Raw genomic sequence first — 26652 nt, forward strand, 5'->3', positions numbered from 1 at the left:
GAAGTTAGAGGCCTTAGTTATATTAAGTAGTGCCAAGAATGTGAATCATGCTGTAGGAGCAGGGTGTAGGTCTGAGAAAACTTAGTGATCTGAAGGAGACTGACAAGCTAGTTCATACTAACAACTCAGCTGCTTAGGCACTGAACTCTAGCTTTAATATTAGCCTTTTGTAGTCTTAATTCAGCCCATGAAGAAAACAGCATGGTAGTTTTCAACTGTGGTGGAGCCAGTTTATATGGACATTCTTCTCTTCTGGTATGCAGGAAGAATGGAAAAGTAACTTGCCAAGGCAGCCTTACATCTAGTATCCAAACAGCTGGCATTTTTGATTATATCAGAAATGTGTCTTTCAATTTATGCTGTTTGCTAGATACACTGACAGTATGTCTAGATTTTAGTAGCTATTTACTTGAAGGCCACTAAGCAAGAGGCCTTATTAATCTTTTTTTTTCAAAATATTGGGAACAGATTAGCTTCAGAACTGTTGGAATACATATCTTAGTGATCCATCTGATATTTAAATATACGTAATGCTAAGGCTGACTCATAAGTCAGTTCCCCAGGCGTTCGGGGAAGCACCACAGTTCAGCGCGCTACTCTGTGTCTTATATAGAATATAGCGTGTTACTTAATTTTTTAATATCAATATGATAGCGTTCTCTTACAGACACTGTTCGTTTTAGCTTGAATACTTAAAAATGACAAACTACTTAATACAGCTCCCTTTCCAATTTATTCATAAACATGGAGGTCCATTCCTTAATTTCTCTCAGTTGTAGAATAGATATCACTTGCACCTGTGTACCTGAAGCATCTCAACTTAATTCTTCCTACTGTACTTACATTGTCATAGTTCCATCATGTCATACTAGAACTAAGCACTGGCTTTCAGACACATGAGCATTGCTTTTAACTGTCACTCTAAGTAGTTGCTACTAGCACATCAGTTCTCAAGCTTTCCTATTAGAAGCAAGTCTTGTGGTGTTAGATCTTAGAGATAGTTATAAGATTAGACAGATATAAGGCCAACTATATGAAGCATTTTGGACTTTATGATCTTAATCAAAATTAGCTTCTGCATGATTAGAATGTTCTACAGAATGCTGTGACTAGAGATCAAGAGAGCAAAAGTGGTTGCAGGGTAGGTTTTGTGTTAATTCTACTGGGGGAGGGGAGGAAAAGAGATGTAGATACCTTGAATTTCAGTTCTGTATTGATTTATTTATTTTTCCCCTCCTTAGGTCTGGTGTGGTGGGCTTACACTGAGTACTGGACTGCAGGTGCCGAGTGCTGTGAAAACACTCCAGAAAAGTGAAAATGGATTGAGTGGTTCATCTGGCAGTCTAAACAATGTTACTCAATAACCTGTCTGTTTAAACACTTCTATTGCTGAGTGGTTTTTTTCTGTATAGTTGCTACTCACAGAAACTTGTGAGCCTTGGATTAAACTGGCTTTGCTACCCACTGCTGTTTTAAGGCCTGGGTACTGATAGTGCAAATGTTTTGGACTAAATGTTAGGAAGAAGCTGCTGTGAATCCATGGAGCCAGACAGAAAATTACTGTTATTTATCTGGAAAACAGATGGGGAAATCAAGAGCTGTAGCTATGTACTTTTCTAATACTGCACTTGTATTTTGTTATGGACTTGGAATATTCATTTTGTGTTATAAATTTTATTTTTCTATGAAGAATATGATAAATGCTATTTTCTTAGCTGTCCTAACATGCAATATTTGACTGTATATTTTATTGCTACTGAGCTTCCAAGTAGAACTTGATGACAAACACATTTCAGAAGAATATATTACCTCATGTAAGAAGTTATAGACCAGCCATGAATAAACAATATGAGCAATCTGTGCTTCTGCTAGAGCTTCTTGTTTCCCATGAATCACTCTCAAGTATCATGTATTTAGAGTAATTCAGCTCATGTTTATCACAAATTATAGAAAATGTAAAAATTTAAATGCATTTAAAAACACATTTGTCTGTCATTCATGAAGGCTCATAATAGCCAACTATTGAGCTAAGTAGTACTTTAGATATGAGGTTCAGAACCAAAAATCAAGAGTTTTTAAAGCCACAGCATGGTCTCTACGATGTTCTTAATTTTGAGTCATCTCTTGACTTTCTAGTTTTGTGACTTGATTGTAGTTGGATTTTGATAATCAGCAGTTTGCACTGTTCAAACTGTTTGTCACATGGGAACAGCAAGTTGAATGGCCTTGTCTGCCTGTAGCATGACTGCAGTGCAGCTGAGGCAGGGACCAGAGGTGAGAGTGTAAACTTGAATACAGCCATTCAGAAAGGAGGGGAACCTCTTGCTAAGCTTCTTCTAGCTTTTTCTTGAGCAGCTTCAAGGCTGGCTAAGACTTCTCAAACAGCTGTGTCAGTATTACAGCTGGTCTTGAGCAGAGGTGGCATCTAAACTCCTGGTGGTGATGGACTGTGATCTTGCTCCCTGGGAGAGCAATCCATGTTTTGACTAGCCTAGCAACTGGGACTTTCTGGACAACCAAAGACCACCAAAAATTGTATGACTTATTCATCTAAGAAAAATGGAGCTTATCTATGGCATTCCACTCTTAACATGCTAGCTTGTACCATATGTTATGTGTGGATTTAAGAGACTGGCTTTTACAGGATCATATTCTAAAGTTTCTGTTCAGAGACTCAGACTTCACCCTTTTCCCTCTTTTAGGGCAAGCGGAAAGTAGTCTAAAGCAAGGAAGTGCTTTGCAAACTACCATCAGATCTGCTCTTGGAACTGCATTTATACATGTTGGTTTTTTTTTAAATCAAGTGAAACGGGGTATGAGTGTTTTGTCATCTCAATTCTTAGTTGGAAGCTTGTTAGTAATAATAGTCAAATAATTCATTAGTGGGAAAGCTAAAAAAGAAAAAAGATAGCATGTTATTCTTTGTGGAAGGTCTTAAACCTTTTCAGTTAGAATTACATGTGTTTTATCTACTGTTTAAGTCTGTTTTCTTTCCTCTAATCAAATCAAGAAGCCTAGAGATAGTTTTCAGATGTATGTTTGAATTAATTGTGATTCCTTATTGAAGATTTTTTCATACTCTCACCTGAAAACTGTTTGAAATTCAGGCTGATAGTGTCTATAGTGAATCAGCTCCTTTTCTACAGGGCCAAAGTGTTCTTTATTCTGTATATCTTTTAGTCCATAAAAATATGACCATCTTGTTGATGTGAAAGCTTGTTAACATCAGTGGGTCCTTTTTGTCTATCAAAATTTCTCAAGAGGAGAAATTGCTTGAAACAACATGTAATAAACTGGTGGAAAATTCAGTGGAAAATTAAATTTGATTCTTAATTTCAGTACCTGCTTTAGAAAGTTTTGTTCTTCTTGAGAAATTTTGAGGTTTACAGTAGGACTGAGCCCTTAATGTTCATTTCATACATGAAACTTGAACATCACTAAACATTTGCATTATGAACAAAGCTAGCTGTAATCTCTTTTGCAGAGGAAAGTGTAAAAACAATTACCAGTTGAGCTGCAGCCTCCTTGCTCAGTTAAGTGTTGTGAGTCTTGAAATTTAAAGGTACTGGAAGGTGACATGGTCCTTAAATGAACAGCATCTGAATCTGTTTATCACAAATACTGCTATCTACAGATGTTGTTATCCTAAAGCCTGTGTAGTAATCCTAAGTCTTTCTTCCACATTTCTTTCCTTTTTAACTGCAATAAACACCTGACTGACGGTTATAGGGTCTCAAATTGCAATGAATTCAGTGTCAGGTGAGGGAGTGAGACTTGTGTGCTTGGATCCTGGTGGTGTTCAGAGAGAGGAGGGTTAAGACTAATGCTTCTGGTTTTGAGACTTGTTATATTGAGTGACTGTGAGAAACAGAATTCTAAATAGGCTAGTGCCCGTTCATACTGCCCAGCTATCTGCTTATCTAGGGTATTCAGCTACAGTTCCTATTACATTTCCCTTTCTGGAAAGAAAGTGAATGTTACTATAATGAAATGTGAAATGTGTAGTGAGTGATGAATAACCATGAGTAAACTCCAACACTATGTAAGAGCATTTAAATTATGAACTTGTTTTAGCAAGATGTAGTGAAACCTGCAAGGTAAATCTGATTATACACAAAGTGTAAAAATTATTATTTTTCTTTAACACTGTTATAGTAGCATAGTTTGAAAGAAGCTTGAAGTATTTCATACTGTGATTTGATTCCCAAGGTTTAGTTTAACTGATATCCTAGATGAACTTAACGTGTGACTTATTTTACCCTTAAAGGATGAATTTATTATATAATAGTTTGCACAGATGTCGATTTTTTGCTGCTAACAGCTAGTCCCATTATTTTTAGTAAATGGGATATGAAGAAGAGGAATTGCCTTAAGCACTTTAGATTTTTTTAGACTTTTTGAACAAGTACCTGCTTCAAATTGAGTACCAATGTATTAGTGACACTCTGTAGCAGTTGGCACACTTTGTAGGAAGTGAACTGAAAAAAATAGTACTTGTTAAGAACTTGTTCTGCAGCTACACAAGAGATGTATGCAGCTTGTGAAGTTGCTTTTCTGGGAGATAGCTTCGGGGATTGAATGGATTGCTCTTGCTTGTGAATGAGTTTGACCTTCTAAAGGTCTGTAGTTTTGCCAGATAGTTGGCATTAAGTATAATATGTCTGGTGATGTAAATAGTCAGCTTTACTGCTCTAAAGTCAAAGACTGCTGGCTATAATCAGGGGCTTTCTTGTGTATTACCAAAATAAGAATTTTTATTAATGCTACTTAGTAAACTGGTTATTGGTATTCTGTCAGGATTACATTACTTCTAAAATAACCTGTTGTAAGGAACTGAAGAGGTTTTCTCTCGAGTCCTTGCTATAATAAACTGTAGCTTTCATTGTTTTTATGGAAAGCTATATGAACTCAAACAAGGAACATTAATTTTTGAAAAGATTGTTTAAAAGCATCCGGATGATAAGTATTTCCTCAAATACTGAAATATAGAAGGCAGAGGCTGACAGTTTTTCCTTCAACCATCCTGTAAGAAAAAAAAGTAGAAGGTAATATACAATATACAATCCTTCCCCCCCCCCCAAAAAAAAAAAAAAAATTGTTGTTCCTTTTCATATAAAGACAGACTGGGGAAACTAACTGGTTCCCTCAGGGAAAACATCTAAGTAATACTTTGCTCTTGTAAGCATCATAGGTTATGAATATGAAACGTAGCTTGGTAGAAATTTTCATCAGAATTTTACTTAGCATTTTTCCCGTAACCTTGCTTACTATTAAACTAAACTAATTTGAATAAAATGATAGACGGGGAAACATGATGGAAGGGGATTATTTTTTTTTTCCCAAGCACTGTAAAGTAGGCGTGTTTCAATATTAGGCTAAACAATTTCCTCCTCCACTGTTCGGTGTACCCATTGCTGCATGTGCCTTGCAGAAGTAAAGCTGTAATCATCTGTTGGTTGAAAGTGGTGAGCATGCTTAGATCTTGTGTTTTTGCATTTTACTTACCAAGTTACGCCCTGGGTCTCCATAGACATCACTTTGACTGTACCTCAGGTATTCTGTAATCAGTGCTTCATTCCTCTTTTCTTTGGAAGGTAGCTGTGCGTAGCAGGCCTGTCACCATCCACACTGAATTACAGGGGTGCCTTAGAGCCCGCAGAGTATTTTGATGTCTTTAACTTGTATGTGATGCGGACATTTTGTATTAATAAATAACAACTTTGAAATCTAAGTTGTATAATCGATCAGTTTCTTATTTCGATTTTTTTTCATGGGGATTCTGTCATCGTGACTGGCTGTATATCTGTAAGATTTTTCCTCTTTGTGCGTAAAGGTGGTCCTGTAAGGGTGGTGTTTAGCAAATACTAAGCTAGTTCCCCCCTCCCCCCCAAAAAAACAAAAACAAAACAACCCAAAAACCACCAACGAGACGCAGCAGCCGTAAGGGAGAGGAAATCCTGCCGGGCCGGGGCGGGGTGGCGGCGCCGCGCATGCGCGCGCGGGCGGCGCTTGGCGGCCGCCGCCAGGGCCCGGCGCCGCCAGGGAGCCGCAGCGCAGGTGAGGCCGCGCCGCGCCGCCGGCTCCCCGCCGGGTGCCCGCAGGGTCCCCGCCGGGGTCGCCCCCCGGGGCGGCGCGTGCTGCTCCCAGTTCTGCCCGCCTCCGTCGCCAGCGAGGCGCCGCGGAAGGTCGGCGGCCGGGAAAGATGAGAGGCGCCGAGCTGCTTTCCAGCGCTGAGCGAGCGAGCGCCGAGGACTGATGCAGAAGATCAACAGGAACGTGGTTTTGGCTCTGCTCACCGCGGCCAGCCTGGTGTTCCTCCTCTTCCAGCTCTCCTACTACAGGTTCTACTTATCGCAGAAGGTGAAGGAGGGCGCGGCTGCGGAGGCCGGGCTTTCCCATGACGCCTGCAGCAGGCAGCGCTTACTCCGCTCGGGGCATTAACCCCCCGCCCCCAAATTCCCGGGTGCCGCTGGCGTCTCCCGTGGCGCTGGCCGGCAGCGAGGGGAAGCCGGGTCTGGGCTCTCAGCCGGGCGCGGCGTCCTCGCTGCGGGCCTGGGGCGCCTGGCGCTGCTGCCGCTCGTGAGCCGGCCCGGTTCGACTCTCCTGCTCGGTTCTACGTGCCTTCTGCTGAGACCGAAGTCACGCTAATTGCTCTCTGTGGGGTTCCCCCCCCCTCCCCCCCCCCCCCCGCAACGAGGAAACAGGGGAAGGGAGAGTTTATTCTCTTCAGCTCGTTCAATAGCAGCGTTTTTAAAAGGAAAAAAAAAGAAGCAACTTTTTAGTGGTCATCTTAATGCTTTATCTGGAGGTCGGCGTTCATAATTTTCAAGGCGTTTAACACCAAATCCTGCTTTCATACCACTGGTGGTGATATAAAATGGTTAGTTTAGTGTAATCTTTCTGTAATAGGGAAAACATTAGAGAAATGAAATATTCTCCTTTTGAGGAATTCATACTTTACAGTTGCAAGGCAGATTCAAGGAAGGAACTTCTTGCAACTGTATGCCTTCATTTTCTTTTTACGGAAGAGCCTGAAGGTATCGTGTTTCCTGGCATTCCTTTTTTTGGTGAAGGCATTCTTAATAAATGTAGGCAGTCTTATCGCTAGATGACACCATCAACTTTGGCTTCTTTCTTCTGTATTCTAATTGGGAACAATGAATAAGGCTGTAAATGAGAAATTATTCATATTTTTTCAGAAGTCAAAAGCTGGGGCGTTAACTTGCTTTGGCTTCATGATATGAGTATGTTCTCTTTCAGATGTAATTCTCTAGGATTACATCTGGAAAGAGTCAGGAATGAACCTCTTGTCTTTCCCCTGGTGGTATTTGCCTAACACTGTTTGCATTTGTCATCTTCCTATTTTACCCTTAGTGGCATATTGACTTAGAAACCTGAGGCCTGCTCATGCAATCCTTGCATATCTGTAAGTTCCCAAGGCTTATGTTATCCTTCTAAATATACTAAGCGAGAACAGTTGGCTATGACTTCGCATTCTATACTGTGGTTAAGACCACAGCCATAACCACAGTCATTATTATAAAGTGCTAACTGGGTAAGTGCCTCTAAAAGTCCTTTTAAGAAATCCTAAGGAGTGATTCAGATTAAACTTACTTTTTTTTTTCCTCCCCCCCCCCCCCCCTTTCCTTCTTTGGTCTTGATAGAATGCAGCAGTTTTTTCAAAAGGCAGAGGAAGCCAGTCGGGTCAAGACAGCACTAGATGGGTATGTACAACATCATTGATTCATAGGGTTTCTCTGCAAATCTGAGAGAACTCATGCAGAATTGCAAACTATGGGTCTAGTTCTCTTTTCTCTTCACTGGGCATTTTGTAATACTAAGGTCTAAAAGATAATTTTCTTCAATGAATAAAGCTATGCACTGTTTGTAAAGATCAGTTTAAAAGGGCATCGAGACAGGGTTACAGGTTTGCAGCCTTTGCCTGTGCAGTCCTTAACAGTGTTGGTATTTTAAGAAGCAAAACCCGTTCTTTCTGATGTAGAAGTTTTGATCAAGGCTTTTGTGGTCTTTCTGACTAAATATTGAAAACCTTGACTTACTTGACTTGCAGCTTGTTTGACAGGCGGTAGCATGGTAACAAAATTAGTTGCAGTTCTCAGGTCACAAAAGACCTCTTTGCTTGCTCCAGTTGTTTGACCTGCTACTCATATTTCATGTTACTTGCTTGTTCTGAGTCATAAAACTCTTCACAAGCAGAAAAATGTTAAATTTCAGCATTTAGCAGTTGCCTTATTCCAGCGTTCAGGAGCAGTGTTACAAGTGCCATTAGATACTCTAATCGGAAACTTTTGTTGCAACTTATTTAAGGTTTGCAAGATTGAGGGCAACCAAAACATCATGCTAGCCTCACGGAATCAGAAGCTCAGTTATAACGTTTGTAGTTAGCATTTGTTGGGAGCCACTTTTACAGAAGTCATTTTGTCAATGGATCTCCCAAGAAGAGCACAGATGGTGAAGGAGAACGGTGTGCACTTTGCTTTAACTGCAATCTGATATATGTTGCTAGTTAGCCATTTAAAAGTCTTGTTTGTGCTGAGTAGGAGGAAAGATGCTCTTGTTAAGAGCTGTACTTGGGGATAATCCAAACAGACTGCTCCGTGGACTGCTTGCTGGCACCGGGAATTTCTCAGCACTCTTAGAAGTGGAACTCCTTGGGACTGCCTGCAAGGTGTTATGTGACATGCAGTGGCCAGAGTGAGCTTCCAGTGTACCAGTCTGTGGACTGAGTTCCCATTAAGCTTTAACTTGATTTTACAGGGTTATTAGTAACAAAGCAGAGTGCTCCTCAGTCCTGCCAGGCACCTGTTCCACTCCCAGCTTTCTTTAAATCCTTGCATGATAAGTCCAAAATATTTTATTTGAGTGGATTTCTTCTTAGATGCTTGACATCATGACCATCTCTTTCTACTGATTCTTTAAGTTCCAACTTAAAGGAGCCATTTTCCTGGAGAAGTGACAGAAAAAAATAATAGATACTTTTGCATGGATTTGCTTGCTGCTCTTCAGGAGCTGCTTGTTTTAATCACAGAAATAAGGTTAGCACATCACTTACCTTTCAGCTCCATAGAGCCTAAATTCTGTTTGTTGATCCGCTTTGTCTTCACTTCCCTTTTCCACCCCTCTGAAAGCCAAAGCCTTGTACCAGAATCAGAAATTGGCCCATGGAGTCTAGTTAAACAAACTAGAGTGTGACTGGAGGAAGATTAGAGCTTGAGTTAGAAGGCCAGGATCAGGTTGCTGGACTGGTAGGTGGACACTTGGCCATCATTTTCCCTCATCACGCTTGGTCTAGAATCCTTGAGATGTAACAAACGTAAAGCTTCACAGTGCTATTGTAACCAAAAATTTTTTTTTTTCATTAGAACTGTAGTTAAGTCGTTAAGTGTAGCTGTCACATTTGAATACATCAGTTACGTTTTTAATAACAGGGCAGCTATGACTGTTGAAAATCTTTTGTATTTCATGGACATTTAAATGTACTTGACTGAAATTCTCCACTGAGCTGAGTAATAAATCTTCTTACCAGGCACTGAATCTTCTTACTACCACTTCTAGCGCTTTATGCAATCTGGCCATAGTTGAGTGCCCTGGCTATACTGGTATCAAAAGACTAGATAGCAGTCTTTGGCGTTCAGTTCCTACCTTCTCACTGAATCACCCTTCATATGCAGCAAAGTTGGTATGGCTGATACAGCGTGAATAACATGAAGCCTCTGTCTATATAATGGAGCAAATGATACTGATTGCTCAAGATTGTTCTGTAATTGATCTTCTAATTCTCCTTGCTCGTTCTGGCATCATAATAAATCACACAGCTGACTTTGCTTGTCCCTTGGCAAAAGCTGTGGAAGAATATTGCTAGCCAAGAATGTTTTATGATAACATTTATTCTACTCATTCACTGCGTCAAAAAAATAAGAATAGTCATATATATTTTTGTCAAGAAAGTAATTGATTTGTAAATGTATACAAAGCTTTTAAACTTTTAAGATGCGTAAGTGTAAGTCTTAAGTGTATTACCACATGTTATTTGCTAAGTATATGCCCAGCCTCCTCATGGTATAGTGACTGTTTCAAATAGTCATTGTTGAGAGCAGTTTAATGAAGAGTTAGCACTATTCCTATAAATTGAAGATGTGGTAGTAATTTTTAAACCACTTCATAAGAGAAAAGACTGTACGCTTCCCCTCTTTCTGCACTTTACCACTCTCTTTTTATGGTTGTTAGGCAGTTACTTTTTTCCAGAAAGTCTAACCTCCTTCTCTCCAGCAGATGTCTCTGTTGAACCTAACAAAATCTAAAGCGTGAACAGTATAGAAAATGTTCGGATAGGAGAGCTCTTACTTGTCTGCCTTAAGGATCTGCCATGACCAATCTGTTGCATGTAAAGTCTATTCAAGCTCTGTGAGGTCCTTATTCAGTATGTGCCATACCACTGTTAGAGTCATGCATTAATTTGTGCAGATTCCAGCCTTTGTGTAGAGCAGAGCTGAGCAGACTGGATTATTCCAGCCTTTTGCCAGCTAAACTTTGAATATCTCCAAAGATGGAGATCTCACAAACTCTCTGGCCCCCTATTCTGGTGTCTGGTCAGACACTAGAATTTTACTAACATCTGATAAAGATTTCCTGTATTGCTGCTCATGACAAGCGCCTCTCAACCTGTCAGAGTCTGAGGAGAGTCCAGCTCCATCTTCTCTGTGCCCTCGTGTTATGTAGTCGAAAGCAGAAATCGGATATCAGATCATCCTGTCTTGTCTTCCTGAGGCTGAACAAACCCAATAGTCGCAGACTTTTCCTGCGCTCTGGTGCCTTAACTGGAGGGCTGTTGGCCCTCCGCTGGACTTGCTCCAGCACGTCAGTGTCCATTTAGTCGTGGGGAGCCCAGAGCTGGAGACAAGACTCCGAATATGGTCTGACGGGGGCCAGAACGAGAGGAACGATGGCTTCGTTGCCCTCGTGGTTGCTGTCTTGCTGGTGCAGCCCAGTGTGTGTCTGGCTGTCGCCGCCGTAGGGGCGTGCTGCAGCCCCTACTTCTGCTGAGCAGCCTCGCAGCTGCTGCTCTGCAGAGCTGCTCTTCCTTCGGGGATCCGCCAGCCAGTGGTGCGGGATGGGGTTCTCCCGTCGCAGAGGCAGGACTTTGCTTTTGGCTGTGTTGCCCTTGGCACTGTTCCTGTCTGCCTGTTTCTCCAGCCTGTTGAGGTGCCTCTGAAGAGCAGTCCTGCCCTCCAGCATATTGCCTGCTCCCTGGGTTTGGTCTGAGACCAGACTGTTCTTCTGAAAGAGAACATTTCTGTATCTACAAATGCTTGTGGAAGTAAAGCTCATACTCAGAACTGAGTTCGGAGTCTTATTGGGAGATAAGAGTTCCTTGTGCCAATGAGTCTATACTTTTAAAGTATTAACCTTTGTGCACTTAAAAAAAAATGTTTCTAACTTCTGTTTTTCTCCTCTATCAAACAGCATGTGGTTAGGAAGTTCCTAGGTTTAATATCCAGTCAAAATATACCAGTGTATTTGATTGATCCCTTGGTGCTGGGACTGATTGATAAAGACATTGAACAGATCAGAAGTTCTTCTGATGGCCCTAGCCCAGAATGCAAGTATTTCTGTGCTCCAAGAGACTTTACTACATTTGCACTACTGGACAAAACGTGGAAACATGAAGTAAGTGCCTTTTCTTCTCCAGTTCGTATTTGTGTATTGTAATGTAGGATCTTGTGACATAATGCTCTCATGTTTGTATTAAGGACTGCGAATACATTCTGTGGATATCTTGTAAAAAAGTAGAGCAGAGAGAGATTTTTTTGCTGATTGTTTTTTTGGAGTAAAAGGTATTCAGGGAGTAGTCTGCTTGTTTTTAGAAGCACATGAGTCATCAAAAGAGAATAGCAACCCTGATGCTTTGAAGGAAATCAAAGAAGTGTTGAGAAGGTGGGTACTTTAAGACTCATTTCAGATAACCAGAAGTTTTTAAAGGCAGTCAGCAATATTCATAAGCAGTTGTAAGAAGAGGCCACCCTCAAAAATAAAAAATAAAGTGGCGTGTTAGAAAGGAAGAAGGAAAGCTTAAGTCTGTGATGGAGATGCAGCCATAGTAAGTCTTGAGTTAGGGGATCTGTCATAGCAAAAGAAATGAAATTGATGTGACAAGGCTGGAAAAACTAACACAGGCCACAGGTTTACATTTCTTTTAGGACTATTTCATTTTGTAATCCCTGTACTTACAGGATTTTATTTTGTCACTTAATGTGTTAGGACCTATGCTTTACTTTGGTATTCTGAGATTTTTAAATGGATGTGATAAAAACAGATGTATAGCATATGATGCAGGATAAAATGGAATCCGAGATTACTTCATCAGCTAAGTGTCATCTGGAAATGTATATTAATATATACAAACTAGAGATGACACTGATAACTTTTTTTTTTTTTAAAGCAAGAAACATTCAAATGGGCTAATGTTATTTTACTGAAGCAGTCCCACTCAAGTGAAGTGTGGTGGCCCTCAGGATCTGATCAACCGGCTGTTTTTCCCATAGCAGTTAAGGATTTAAATTGAGAAGGAGGCCATGTGTATAATAGAACACTATTATAATGCCACCTCCCTGTTGCTTTGTGCTTCATTGGTCCTGTCTGTGGCATCCAGAGGAGAAGCTGATAGACCTGTGCAGTACACTTCAAGGTGGATACATTAAGAGTTATTTCAGATAACCGAAAGTTTTTAAAAGCTGTCTGCAATACCTTTTTTATGAAAATACCGGTCTGTTGGCTTGCCTGTTACCTGATGTTAATGTTTGGTGGTTGATGACATTTAGACTAGTATTTGTGTAAAGCATAAAATAAGATTTTTCAGTAATTGTGTATGCATTAGTGGTATTATTATTCAAGGACTTCAGGAATGCCAAGTTCAACACAAGAATAACTTTTGAGAACAGTTTGAAGCTACAGGTAGTCTGTGAAGGAGCAGACCTAGTCCAAATATGGGAACTCTTGATTTTGGTCCTGGATTCAAAAATGTAAAATCTGAGCTAAAAAGAAGAGGTATTGGGACAAAGAGCACATTTAACTGTGCAAGGAAATTCGTTTCTTGAAATGGTCGGTTTTAGAGGAAGTTGCTTTATAGCCGGGTTGAAGCAGGCAGAAAGTGGAGGGAAGAGAAGTGCACGTATGCTGAAAGAAGTAATGACTGAAGCTGGATCTAGGAGAGAAACTTCTGCTTAGAATGCTTCTTAGAAAGTATATACTTCTCTGCTTAGAAACTTCTGCAGAGAACAGAATATCCAAAGTCATAAAGACTGTAAAACTTGTGGCTTTGAGATTTTCAGAGAAGTACAGAGTAACTGAATAGTAGAATCTCTAGTAATGTGAGTCACTGGCTTTACCATTAATATATTTAAAGAATCTGAGTGAAGTCTCTTGATAGCTATCTGTGCACATGGATAGTGTTCTTAGAATACTGAAAGTAGAATTTAATTGTGGGAAAGATCTTGGATTCTACTTTGTATCAACTGAAGAGTTTCAGCAAGTGGGTATTTTTTTGACACTACAAAAGCAAGCAGAACATAGTGATTGAGAAAAAGCTGACAGCATTTATTTTGATGTTTTATTGATTGATTTTGTTTGATGTTTTGATGTTTTATTGAATAATTTGAGGGACAAAAGTTAAGAAAAGGAAATACAGCAGTTTCAGGTAGTTATAGCTGGTATTTAAGGTCTTGTTTTGGAGTAGTTTGTGCTCACCTCTAAACGATGAAACCTGGGAATAATGTTAGTCTGTAATAAGCATTTAGCATTCAATTTTTGTTTCTGTTCTCTTTAGCTTTTCTCTCTCTCCTTTTTAGATGGACCTTTTCAGAACTGCTGAGAAAATGGGGTTCCAATGGCTAAAGATTCTGAACAAAGACCCCCGCTTGGACGGAATGGATGACCTGTCTGGCACTGAAATTCCCTTGCACTACATCTTTAAGCTGGCATCTCATGCTATTCACCTGGTAGTCTTTTATGAGAGGAGTGGCCACTACCTCTGGCATGGCCCTTTGAGGCTCAAGCAACATATGGACAGAAAGTTTGTGCCTTTCCGGAAACTCCACTTTGGTCGCTATCCTGGAGCATATGAAAAGTGAGTTCACAAAAGAGGAAGAAAAAGCTGTAATGGCCCTTCCAGGATAACTCCTTTCTCCTGTATGTAAAATTACTCTTTTCTAAAAATCAAGCTATAAAATTCAGCTCATGAATAATTCAGCTCTCAAAGTGTAGATAAATTAAATGCATAAAGATAAATTCAGTTCTGTTTACCTGCTACTAGAGTTTCCTACTATTTATAAATGCAAAAAAGTCAAAGGGATGAAGTAGAAGCAGCAAGAAATTTAGTAATAGCAGATACATATTTGGTGTGCATGAGGATATTTTGATATACGAAAGACATACCTGACTAACATTTAAAAGTATCTGATGACTGTCATCTTGTGCATGAAATATTCTGAAATAAATGTTGCACAGGATATGGGTTGTGTTACTAATATTTGAGATTAAAGTAGCAGCCATTATCAAAAAGCTTTCTGTAATGATATGTAGCCAAAAGTTGAATACAGAGGTTTTTCCAATGCTGATCATCAAGGGAAAAGGGGAGGCAGCAGAAATCTGTTTAATGATAGTGACTGGTGTTAAAGAACATGAATAAAAAGAAGTGATATTTGTAACACAAAGGTATGTGCCAGCCATTCCATCTAACCTGTACCCTTAAAGCACTGAGAGGACTCCTGATTTGCACAAATGTTAGAGTTGGTGGTGTTACTTGTCCACAAAGCAAATCTTGTCACTATTTTCAAAGCCAGACACATACCACTAACTTTAAGAATAGTATTCTTATAGGATATGTGTATGTATCATAAAAAAACAGAGAGAAACAGCCAAACATTTCACAGGTCAAAATAAATCTAGTTATGTTTTTTCTTAAAATTGAGGCCATTCTTTCTTCCTTTTTCAACCATGAATCTGTACTTGTTATGTGCCTGAACATTTAAAGTCAATTATGTAAACTATTAAATATGCATCTCATTCATTGTGAAGGCTGAGCAGCTTTTATATTTTAAAGCAAATAACCTCAAAGTAGAGGCTGAAATTTGATTCTTAAGTGCATCTGTATTTAGACAACCAAAAAAACAGCCTGAATCTTCAAATACACTGAATAACAGCTTTGAACAAATTCAGTGCAAGTCCTGAGTCGGTAATGGAACCAGTGATTTGTAATGCCAAGTAAAGGTTTATAAGCATTTAATCTTTTTTAAACATGATTTCAGGTTTGTAAATGCATGGGGAATATGTTGAAGCTTTTGTTGCTCTTCTTTTGTAATCAGTTTTAGGTATGTTCGAACAGAGGAATTGTTGGCAGTACTGGGCATTAAGTTTTTAACTTGAGCAAGAGAAGAAAACGGCTTGTGGCTTGTAAAGGAATTGAATGGGGTGATCTTTCTTTCCCTGCAGGCCTGAACTTCTGCTTGCTTCCATTGATGACTTAAAAGTTCAAATTCCAAAAAATCCATCCAGTTTTCTTGAGGAGATATCACACTCTAGATTTCTTGAATGTAGGTACAGAGAAGCTCGGGCTTTCTTTCAGGTTAGTGGTAATCAGGTAGTGTCTCTGAGATGTAATGTAAATTACTCATTGATAGGCTGAAACCTACAAATGTTTCATTGTGTTTGACTTGGAGGGGACTGTTTGCAAATATGAAGTTAAATACACTCTCTGAGACTTACTCCACAGAAATTAGTAAATAGTAATAAAACGAAAACTTTCAGTAACTGGGAAAAAATTATCTGTCTTTTTGATTTGTGAGGGTATTTCTTTCCATGGTCCAAAACTGTGTAAAGACAGGGTAACCAATCTATCCATAGTTCTCTCACATTTGGTGCTGTTGAATAGATTTCATGTAAATAAGACTAAGATTTTGTGTATCTTTGCGGTTGAAAATATTACTTGTGGAAATACTCATAGTTTTCAGTAATGCTTTTTATTCGTTTGAACCGTGCACTGCAGTTCCACCATTCTAACTCTGTTTCTGTGAAATGGTATATTCATTCAGACATTACTTTTTTCTATTCCTTTTTGACCATGTAAGCTAATGGTTTCGTCGCTATTTAGAACAGTGTTTTCAGAGTGTTGTTATCTGATTTAGCAGATAGTAGAAAACTTCCTCCTGGGGTAGGAGGAGCTTTTTGTCCTAACTTGACAAGAATTGAGATATAAAATTGAGTTACCACAATTAAGCTGCAGAGTCAGAATCAGGTCACTGAATTTGTGTGACCTCTAGTTCTGTGGGAAGGGAAAAAAAGGGCATCAGAGCTTCCATTCTTCAGACGTTTGAGAATTTAGGGCAAGGGTTTCTCCTTTGATCTCTACATGTGAAAGCCATGCTTTCTCCATCTGTCTCCCCATGCGTGTAACAGGAGTGTTTACCCAGGGGTACATGGGTCGTGTCACTTCACTCGTAAGGTCCAGAAGCTGTAAGCACGCTGCACTTCAGCTCTGAGACCTCCCGGCACTAACCACCTCATACAGAGGAATTGTGCCTCAGAAGGTATATTGAAATTTGGAGCTTTAGTATTGAAACAAGGAGCTGGCATCTATTCTGATAAGTAAGTTCTCATTCCAGCTGTGTTTGAGGAGCTCCCAGTGAAATCATTAGTGATGCTGAGTGATTGGTGCATCATTCATGTGTTTGACAGGGTAATGTTTGCCCAGGCTTTTCCATACTACTTTTGGCTTTGCGTTACAGAAGATCTTGCAGCAGGATTTTTGTAGCTGAAGATAGGCACTATTTTCTGTTCACGTTGTTACTATTAAATGGCAGAAGTTGTCAGTATTCAGTTGTAACACTTGGTGGCGCCAAATAAACTTGTAATACGCTCAGTCCGTCCAATTCTGTCTCTGTTGTCCCCTTGGAGATCGCAGTGCCTAATACACATATTCTTTCACTATTGTAGTTTGACTTTGCATTCTGCTGGTTTGGAAAAACTGAAGAGTGATTTTTCAGAGTTTAAGTTTAACTTGCCATTCCGGTGCATGTTGTCAAACTGAGTTATATACATGGGAACAGATAATGCCCAGATATTACTTACCTAAAAATTTTAAAAGTTGTTTTTTCTTAGGACAATGAAAAACGAAGGGGCATGTTTGCTCTCTGAAAATAACTTACTCTTCCTTTGCTTTCTAGCTGTACCCTGATGATGCCTCTCTTGATGCAGTGGAGTTCAGAAAAAAAGCAAAATCCTTGCTGCATCTGGCTGCCCTGACACTAAATAACTTAGGAGTAAAGTTCTGGCTGAGCAGTGGAACCTGCCTTGGTAAAGCATTTGTGATATGTTGTATTTTTAGTTCATCTGAAGTTTTAAACATTTCATCCTCTATTGCTTTTATGATATAAGCTGAGGTTAGCAGCTAAACATACACGGTTCGAAGGTGATATCTGTGAACTGTGAGGCAGGTGCTCCACATTAGCTCTATTAAAATAAAATTTTTTTGCTCTTGACCAAATGCTTTTCCTTTAAAATTGTGACCCTTGGAGATGCTGAGCAAACTTTGAGTGAAGTGCTTAGTGTTTTTTAGCACTTACTTGTGTTGTGTTATCACAGCTTAGAAGGCAATCAGCAGTTCCCTAAATTGTGGTGTACAATTTATTGAAGTGGTAGCTGGACAATACAGGATGGCACATTTTTCTGGTGTCCCTATACACTGTCACCTGATTTTCTTCGCATGCCAATTGGTGTTTATCACTGACTTTTTAAATGTGGTTTACATTTATTTTAAAACACAGCCTTTTATGCATCAGCTTATTAGAGTAGATACTGCAGGTTTTCAATTCTATGGAAATAGGAAGTAATGTCTTAATTACAGGAGAAAGACTTTTTCATAACTGAAGCAGATTATAGAAGTTCATATGTGTGAGCATTGACTTGCATTTGTTTAGTCCTATGGACAATCACCTTCTGAATGGACAGTTCCAAAAAACTGCTTTAATGAAATAGGTGAAATGATGTCCATCTTGTCTTGTTTTGTTTTAGTAATTAAAAGGTGATTTATATCTCAGATGCTATTTGAAATGTTTCAAATTGAAAGCATAGTTGTATCCCTGTAACTGTTCACTGCTGACTAGATCTGGGCCCAGATCTAAAATATTTTTTCTTTAAAGACATTTAGATTAGAAAACTGAAGATATTTTATCTTTAAGACTGTTAGTGATTTCTCTTTCATTCCTGGCTTTCTGGAGAAGGGAGCTGACTATAAGTAGAGTAGTATTTGTTTTCTTCAATATGGTCAGTTTGACACTACAGAAGGACAGAAATCTTGTTTATGGCCTCCTTCAAGGATCTCAGCCTGTTGACCTTAGGTCAAATCAGTCTTATCTTGCTTTAGTTCTGTCCGCATATTCCTCATGTTTCTGAATTAACTGATTCATTTTTTCCTTTTTTCCTTCAGGCTGGTATAGACAGTGCAATATCATTCCTTACAGCAAAGATGTGGATTTGGGGGTCTTTATAAGGGACTACAAAGCAGATATCATTCCAGCATTTCAGAAAGCAGGATTACCACTGAAGCACAAATTTGGCAAGGTATGCAGATAATGAACGATTTGCTTCATGCATCTTTTTGGTAGGTTTATTAGTCTGAGTGTAGCTGCAGATTATTTCCATTGAATTGGGTGTCTGAGATCTCCTCCTGCATATTTGCCCATGAGTGATCTACTTAAACATATAATCTCATTGACTTTTGTGTATTCTCTTGGGCAGTGTGTGACTATACAGAACACTTTTCTTAATAGCCATAGCCCTGTTTGGAGAGTCTGAATTCTACCTCAGAAGAAATTTTTAATTAACTTTAAAGGGGTCTAATTTGTTTGAGTGGTGCTAGAGAAACTAAAAAAATCAAGGTAGAATTTAATCTTTGATATTGGATGGGCCTGATCATAGAGGAGAAATGGTGATAGCACTTAAATTGTGGAGCCTCGTATGCAAAGCTAGCAGAGAGGGAAAGATTGCTTGAGGTGGGCATTGGGCTTGTCCATTGTTAGCTTATGTGGACCTGTGCTTAGCTTTGCTAGAGCACAGACTGTAGAGTGGAATCTGAAGGGTAAAGAGGAAAAGCAAAATTGCAGGGGTAGGACAGTTCAGCCACAGTTCAGGAGATATATCATTGATTGGTGCTAGTGGGTGTTTTACCAGAAAGGAAGTGTTTTAAATGAAGACACCTATTAATCGTGTGTTTATTCACTGAGGTTATTCTGCTCTTTTACATGAGGACTTTTTAATCAAACTGCAGTCTTAGATTTAGCACTTCCTTCATGAATTGTGGTAAGATACTGTGTGAGCTGTGCGAAGAAAGGTGGGAACTTAAGGTAGATCACTTTCCATTCATGGTGCTCAAACTATAGCAAATGCAGCTGTAGAGGCTGAACTGTTGTGATGTTAAGTGGACAGTACTATCAGGATTATTTGCTTTAGACTACCATCTTCCTTTACACAGCTCTTATGGTGTCTGCCAGAATTCCTGAAGAAACCACTGGTCTTGGCTTTCCTGCCAAAACAAAGGGTCTTTACAGTTGAGCCCAAATAAATAGCTCTGTCCCGGTTTTGTGGGAGAGAAAAAAGAGCTGGTGCTAGAGATGTTGGGGCTAGTGAGGAAGGAGAAGGTAGTCTCCACTGAGGTGAAGAAAATTTCCAGTTTTCTCAAGGCATCAAAAAAAAGAAATTGCTGAGTTAGTGTATTTTCTTCAGTTAGGATAGGAGACATCCTGCAACATTGACCAGAATTACTTTTTTCTTTGAAACCTGTTGGCATAAGTAGCCTTGCATTTTTTTCTATATTTCTATGAGTACGTACAGTGTATATGTTTGTCTTGCAGGTAGAAGACAGCTTGGAACTCTCTTTCCAGGGAGAAGGTGATATAAAACTTGATATTTTTTTCTTCTATGAAGAGGATGACCACATATGGAATGGAGGAACTCAGGCCAAATCGGGCAAGAAATTTAAGTATGAATTGTGTTTGTACCTTTTGTAGGAAAGGAGTTGAACAAGTCAGTGTTGGCATCCTGTGTTGTGTGTTTTTGTCTGGTGAAGTTCTAGAGCCAGCAGTCAGCAGCCTGACCTCTTGCTGGAAGGGCAGTCATCAGAGGGGAGTCAGTGGATATTCTGTGCTTTGAAACTGCAGAATTGGAAAAGAACAGTACTGCCTATGCCTTACTGGAAAGGTGCTGGACTTGTCAAATGTCAATTTTCTTGTGAAATCTAAAGCAATGGTGGCATGTCAGTATATCAAGCAGATGTTATCGGGAGTGTGACAAACTCTAAGTCAAAGAGATAAGATGAGAAAGAAGTCTTCAAAACTGTTAGTCGCACATACTGATTTTGCAGTAAAAAATGAACCCTTGGGCATCTGACTTGATGACAGAGCATTGTGGCAGAAAGCCTTAACTGCACTTGCAAAAGTAAAGCCCGTGGTTTTGCAGTAATGATTTTGAGTGTTTCTTTTGCAGTAATGTTATGACAGCTGCACAGATAAGTTTGTTGTTCCCATTCTGAAAATGGAATTTTAAATAGGATTCCACATTTCTTCATTTCTTTCAGTATTAAATCAGCAAATAAATACAACAGCTTTTTAGTCTACTCAGCAAACTCAGTGTAGGTTTTGATGATTAGATTGTTTCCATCATTGAACTTAACGCAGAAAGAGACAATTGCAGACCAGCTGAGGACCTTGATGAGTTCTTGTAGGATATCGTTATCTTGCATATTTTGTCTGAAGTGGGTTGCTTATGTCTAGGTAACAGAAACCTAGTGAACACTCTCACCCGGACAGTGATAACATCTGGCTCCTTGTCTTAGTTATTTTTGTTCTGAAAGGATAAACAAAGATTGGGGAAGTTGTTTTAATGACCAGAGTCAAAAGGCACACTTACAAATAGACAAAAGGAAGACTTTTTTAATAGAAAAGGTGGCATGTTGCAGAATTGTTTCTTAGAATACCACAACAGTTTCTTGCAGCGCGCCAAAGCAGGCTTAATGTCTGTTTTTCCATACAAGATTGTGGAGGATTTTATTTGTGACATCTTTTTGAGAAGCCTGTTGACTAATAAATTCCTTCCATTTTCTTTTCATGTGTTGCATATAAATTGTGACATCTGTTTCCATGCTGGTAGAGTTGTCATCCTCTTACAAAATTATATTCTAGCATCAGATATTGGGTACTCGAGAGTTGGGGGTTTTTTTTTTCCTCTCTTGATGTGACCAGTCCAAGGCATGAGAACAGAAAGGGGATTTGTATCCATGTACATGTGCTACAGTTACAGCTCCTGTATCCTGGGATGTTGCAGCTGTTATGAAACTCCGGCATTCATTAAACAGTCACTTTTTTTCTGTTAGCTTAATAATTATTTTTGGTGGTAATTTTTTTCAAACAAAGTTGAAAAATATGGCTTTCTAGGTCAATGAGAAATTTGTTTAAAAGTAGCTTAGTTTAAGGAAACTTGTAATCCTGGATTGGTGTTTTTTAGGTGTACTTCACTGTAATTAATCTGTACGGAAAAGGAGCAAGAAAAACTGGTTGTTTTCCATTATAAAGGCCCTGAGCACTGACAGAAAAAGGCTGTTTGAAATCCCTACTGTATCATTCCAAATGTCTTCTCAAAAAGAGAAAAAAGCCCACATCTCTTTAGCTGTGAGGTGCAGTTATCCAGTGTGGTTGATTTCAGTGCCATGATTTCAATTCTGCTTAGTCTTCAGCCCTTTCAAAATTTTGGGGGAAGGCAAGGTGAGGAGGTCAGTCAAAAGAGAAGCGATTGTTTGGGTATGCTGAATCTTAAATCCACTTTTGAATAATTCTAAAAGAATCTCACTTGGTGTTAATATGGTACCAGAAGAGATACTGATTGTCATTATATCATCACAGATGAGGATGGGAGCTCTGTTCCAAGGTATTTATGCTTTCAATAAATGAAGGGTAAAAGAAACATTTTATTCAGAAAGTTAAGTATTTGTACCGGCATATTTTCTATGCATCTTACTAGATAAAAGTCTGAAGGACGAAAATATTTTTTATTTAGTCTTAAATATTTTTCCACTAGCCATTTTTATTCTGTTTCCTTGGAGAGTTGGTTTCTAAATCACAAAGTCTGGCTAAAAGCTCTGCATCTGAATACTTCTTCCACATTGCAGATACACAAGCAAACATGTGCATACTGTTATCTTGTCTTGAAGTAACAACAGTTGAGAGCTTCCATTTATTTACAGAATTTATGCTGGCTGGGTGTGTTCTTCACAGAGAATAAGTATTTATAAAAATCAAATCTGTGAAAGAAAACCTCACTGTCTGCTTTAATCCTTAAAAACAGTAAATTCTGGAAAGCCGTAATTTGGAAGAGAAAGGATTTTATGTAAGCAAAAAATGTTTTCAGTAGTTTTAGGTTCAAAGATTGATAAGACTGAAATTGGAAAAATAGACAGTGACCAGTGTGTATGCATAAGAGTGTATATAGCCTTATCCCAGCCACTTGGAATGAGCAAATGATTGGCAAGGATGCCAGTGGTGAGAAGTATCAACGGGAAGCTGTGTTTCTCCTTAGTGAATGTAAATACTTGATTTTAATCATAGCTCAGTAATTATTTTGGTGAAATTTTGCACTGCCTTTTTAATTTGCAGATGAGATGGTTTATTTAAAATACCCATTTGTTCTCCTTAAAATCAATTATTCAGAGTTCAGTCTCTGGAGGATATATCATTTCAGGGGGTTGCTGATAGTTTTTGCTTGTGCACATCCACTGTAATTCAATTCTGTTTGATACATGAATGATTCCTTGGGTTAATAACAGCTAAATATTGATTTCACGATTATACGCCCACGGATGAAGTTTGTTTACCTCGTCTTCACCTTGGTACCTGGCATTTTTTGCCTCTCGGTTTAGTTTAGAGCTAATCAGTACTCCCTGAATACAGATCTAAAAGTGCCTGATTGCGCTTTTTCCTCCATTTAAGGCATAAAACTAAGGTAGTTTTATGTTCTGAAACTGTTTGTTCACTATTTAGAAATAACGTTAGCTTTATTCTTAAAGAAATATGTTGGATTTTTAGTTCATGCAAGTGTACAAATCTTTTAACTCTATTCCCTTTCAAAGGGGCTAAGTGCTTGTGATTTCTTTTTAAGTTGTGGTAGTTCTAAAGGAAATTTTTAAAATCACTTTTTCTCTGCAAGACTTCACAGCTTCAGAAATGGGAGTGATACTCTGCAGGACATAGTCTTTGGTACTTTCTTGTTTAACAACTGGACTCTGACCCTGGGCTCCTACAGGACCTCATTCTGATCAAATTGTGAAATTTATCTGTTCATTTCCACTGGTGGCATACAGATAGGGCTCCTGTTGACCCTTCTAGGGAAAATAATAGATGCAGAACAAAGTGGGCTGGGTAGAATAACTTATTTTATTAATTTCAATAGCCGAACAGGTTTCAAAAAGTATAGGGTGGCAACTGTGTCTTAACACTTGGCAGCTGCTCTGAGTTTGGCAGCATGCTTAAACATGCTTGCTTTGGTCAGATCAAAGGAAGGTGGAAACTTGTGTTTAAAACAAATTATTTTTCTGTTTCTTTTTTTTCTGTTAGTTTTCTTATTTCTGGGCCTGACTGTCTTTCATGCTGCTTTTACCAAAATTTCCCCTCCAAAATTTACACGTATCGAAGCTCATGACACCCTCATAAATGAGGTAACTGTTAAACCCAGTTTGTAAGTGGAAAAGTAGAGATATGGACTAAGTAATTTCCTACAGGTGACAGAATAGTATACGGATAAAAGGCAATAGCATCAAGAATGCCCTAAGAACACATGACAAATATTGACTGGTTATTGTTGGTAACACCCTTGTCTAATAAGTAAATAATAAGTGTCTATCTCATAGACAGGAAGTTATGTAATGAGAGAAACTGTAAAAGATGGTGACTTGCTGCACTTGCTTGCTTTCTGCATAGATTTAAACAGATATGCATCTCGGTCTTCTGCTAATGATCATATTCTCTTATGATGCAGGTATCTCTTTCCAAAGTTTACTCTGTGTTGGACTGAATTTGTAGAACTCAAGGTACATGTGCCCTGTGAAACCCTCCAGTACGTGGAAGCCAACTATGGCCCAGACTGGAGGGTTCCTGTGAAGATGTGGGACTGGAAGAGCTCACCATCCAACGTTCAGGACAATGGTGTCTGGCCTGTTGATGAATGGGATGATGTCATTCAAATCTACTGATCATCTGGTATCCTTGAAACAGTTTGTAATTTCCCTTCTCCTTAAGGTATCAAGATACATTCCTTTTGTAAGGTCTCATCTATTTCCTGAGGAGACATTTACCTTTTTTTTGCTTAAGTTACCTTCATCATGCGTTCTTCCAGACAGTTAAAGGAAGAAATTAAAGGCTGGATGTGGGAATTGAAGAGAAGGCAAGCTGTAAGGAAAAAGGTGCAAAGGGAATATAGAGAAGAAGTATTGCAATAAACTCATGGGCAGATGAATATTTAAATAAAAACTTTGGCCAAATGGCTTAGACTTTCCAGAGTTCATCAAAATTTTCTCAGGCTCAAGAGGGAGATAGAATGGACAAATCCTTGGATGGACAAGTCCTTTTTTTTCTGAGGAGGCGTTTTCAATTTTCAGCTTTTAAACACAGAATTATCCCCTACTATATGTAACAGGTTGCTCTTGGAGTGGAACCTTTTTCAATTATACAGAGCCTATGTGACCTGCTTTAGATGTAGGGAACTTTGGGAAACAGTGTAATATTAAATGAATGGGAGGAGGAACTGAAAGCCCTATCTATGTCGGAGATTTTCTTACAACAGTTATTCTTTTCATAAACTAACCACTGCGTGCAAATATGACAGGGAATGTTATCTGCTTTTTTTTTTCTTCCTTTTTTTAAGAACATGAAGATGTATGCAGCAGGGATGTATTTCACATGAAAAAACATATTCTAGATTTGATGGCCCAATTAGTGTTTGTAATGTACAAATTGTGAGTCGATTTTAGGAAATTATAGCTATACATCCTTTCTTACAAACAGATAGAAATGGGGGTATTGATAAAATTCTCTGTTTAACTTGGGATCACAGAGCAGAGATCATGGCTCTCTTCTGTAAGTGTAAGCAGAAGTGTGTACAAATACTAACTGTTCCATCAAATCTGCAATAGCTTTATTGCAAGTGAAGTATTGGCATAACACTAGGCTTTGTATGGAGAGGAAGCTGAAGCCTGACAACTCTCTCTCCTCTTGTTACTGCTTGCACTTTTGGTCAGTGAAATAAGCTTTTCTGTTCAGTGTTTTGTTGAGAGGTAACAGCTTTCATGTGAGCTTGCGTGTCTGAGTTTGTTCCAGAGCCCTGTGCAGGGAAGACAAGAGTGTTAGAGTTGCTAGTGAGTTAAGACTACTAGATGTACGGTACAGACCCAAGGGTACTTGTGAACCACTGTCAAGATACTGAATGTGTCTCATGTTTTCTTACAAAAAATCTGTAACCATTCTTTGCTTGAGCAAAAAGGCTGAGTCATAGCTTTTCTGTCTGTTACTTGATAGAAATAGAGTGAGTCTATGGTTTGCATTCTGTTGATTTGCAGTTTTCAACTGTGTATTTGAATTTATACAGTTCTGAAGAGATGAAATGGCCACTGCCATGTGGCTGGTTTACTACTGTGCCATTCCAGGTGCACTCTGGGACTTTCCTGCTGTTTTCCTCCTGGAGTGACATGTATGTTTTCCTGCCAATCCTATGTGCTAGAATTCTCCTGCCATTGAAACACTGGAGTAAATTATTCAGCTTCTGGTAAAGACTTGTCATGCTGGCTCTTCAAGTGGTATGATAACTTTGTTAGTTTTCCCTAATTAAGAAGAAAGAGATGTAAAATTCTGCTGATGTCATTTTACTTGATAAAGTAAACCTTGCCTCGTAAGGGATAATTTCTCAGGTAGAACTTTTCACATTTTTTCCTTAAAATGACAAAAGCCAATGTCCTTATTTTAGTATTCAGAATTCTGTTGTCATTAAGTTCTTTGTTTAATAATGTACAATAAGCCTGTAAGTTTTGCAGATGTGATAGAAGTTTGAGTGAAAGAGAGGATACTGTCAGAAAATTATAATCTTGTCAAATATTTGACTTTGTACTTGTAGATGGAAAGACTAACAGAAAAAATGCATGCCCCTGAGAGAGAAGATGTCTTAAATATTTGACTATAACTGTATGTAACTTATTCTTCAGCTTAAAATATTTTCTTTTCAGAAGAAAGAAATGTATATTTAACATGGATTAAAAGAATGAAAGTCTAATTTGCAACTCAAGATGTTCATTCATCCTTTGTTTTTTCATCTTGGGCAGTATTTAACACTTCATTGCAGTTACTGTAAAATAACACAAAGAAATTTTTTGAACTGTTTCTTATACTGCTTATTGACTGTTTATCTTAAGCTTTTTATTTTTTAATAAACTTGATGAAATATGTCAGTTATACCAAGTTTTGATGTGAATTAGTGTGCACAAGTGATGTTTTATTATATTATATTTTGATTCCACTTGCATTGGAATGCTCCCCAGTATCTTCACTG

General features: G+C 38.8%; 2 protein-coding genes across 6 annotated transcripts in view; both read left to right on the forward strand.

Moving 5' to 3' along the window:
* FSD1L (fibronectin type III and SPRY domain containing 1 like) overlaps window positions 1-5731 on the forward strand; it is a 35917-nt gene extending 30186 nt beyond the window's left edge. For both annotated transcript variants that reach the window (XM_067315339.1, XM_067315340.1), the window contains one exon: window positions 1242-5731. In XM_067315339.1, coding sequence (XP_067171440.1) covers window positions 1242-1364 — 123 coding nt within the window. In that variant the 3' untranslated portion in view covers window positions 1365-5731. The remainder of the gene's footprint in view (window positions 1-1241) is intronic.
* Window positions 5732-6149: 418 nt separating this feature from the next.
* On the forward strand, window positions 6150-26529 carry FKTN (fukutin). Of its 4 annotated transcripts, none has more exons than XM_067315731.1 (10): window positions 6150-6360; window positions 7665-7724; window positions 11485-11688; window positions 13866-14143; window positions 15508-15640; window positions 17238-17367; window positions 18500-18633; window positions 19923-20050; window positions 24094-24314; window positions 24426-26529. In XM_067315731.1, the coding sequence occupies exons 1-9, from the start codon at window positions 6256-6258 to the stop codon at window positions 24305-24307; spliced, it is 1386 nt and encodes a 461-aa protein (XP_067171832.1). In that variant the 5' UTR covers window positions 6150-6255; the 3' UTR covers window positions 24308-24314; window positions 24426-26529. The 4 variants fall into 4 exon arrangements, with proteins under 4 accessions (XP_067171832.1, XP_067171833.1, XP_067171831.1 ...); XM_067315732.1 differs by having other exon boundaries at window positions 24451-26529; XM_067315730.1 differs by having other exon boundaries at window positions 24094-26529.
* The last annotated feature ends 123 nt before the right edge of the window (window positions 26530-26652 follow it).

This window comes from Apteryx mantelli, chromosome Z, assembly GCF_036417845.1.
Source record: "Apteryx mantelli isolate bAptMan1 chromosome Z, bAptMan1.hap1, whole genome shotgun sequence".
Taxonomy (NCBI): domain Eukaryota; kingdom Metazoa; phylum Chordata; class Aves; order Apterygiformes; family Apterygidae; genus Apteryx; species Apteryx mantelli.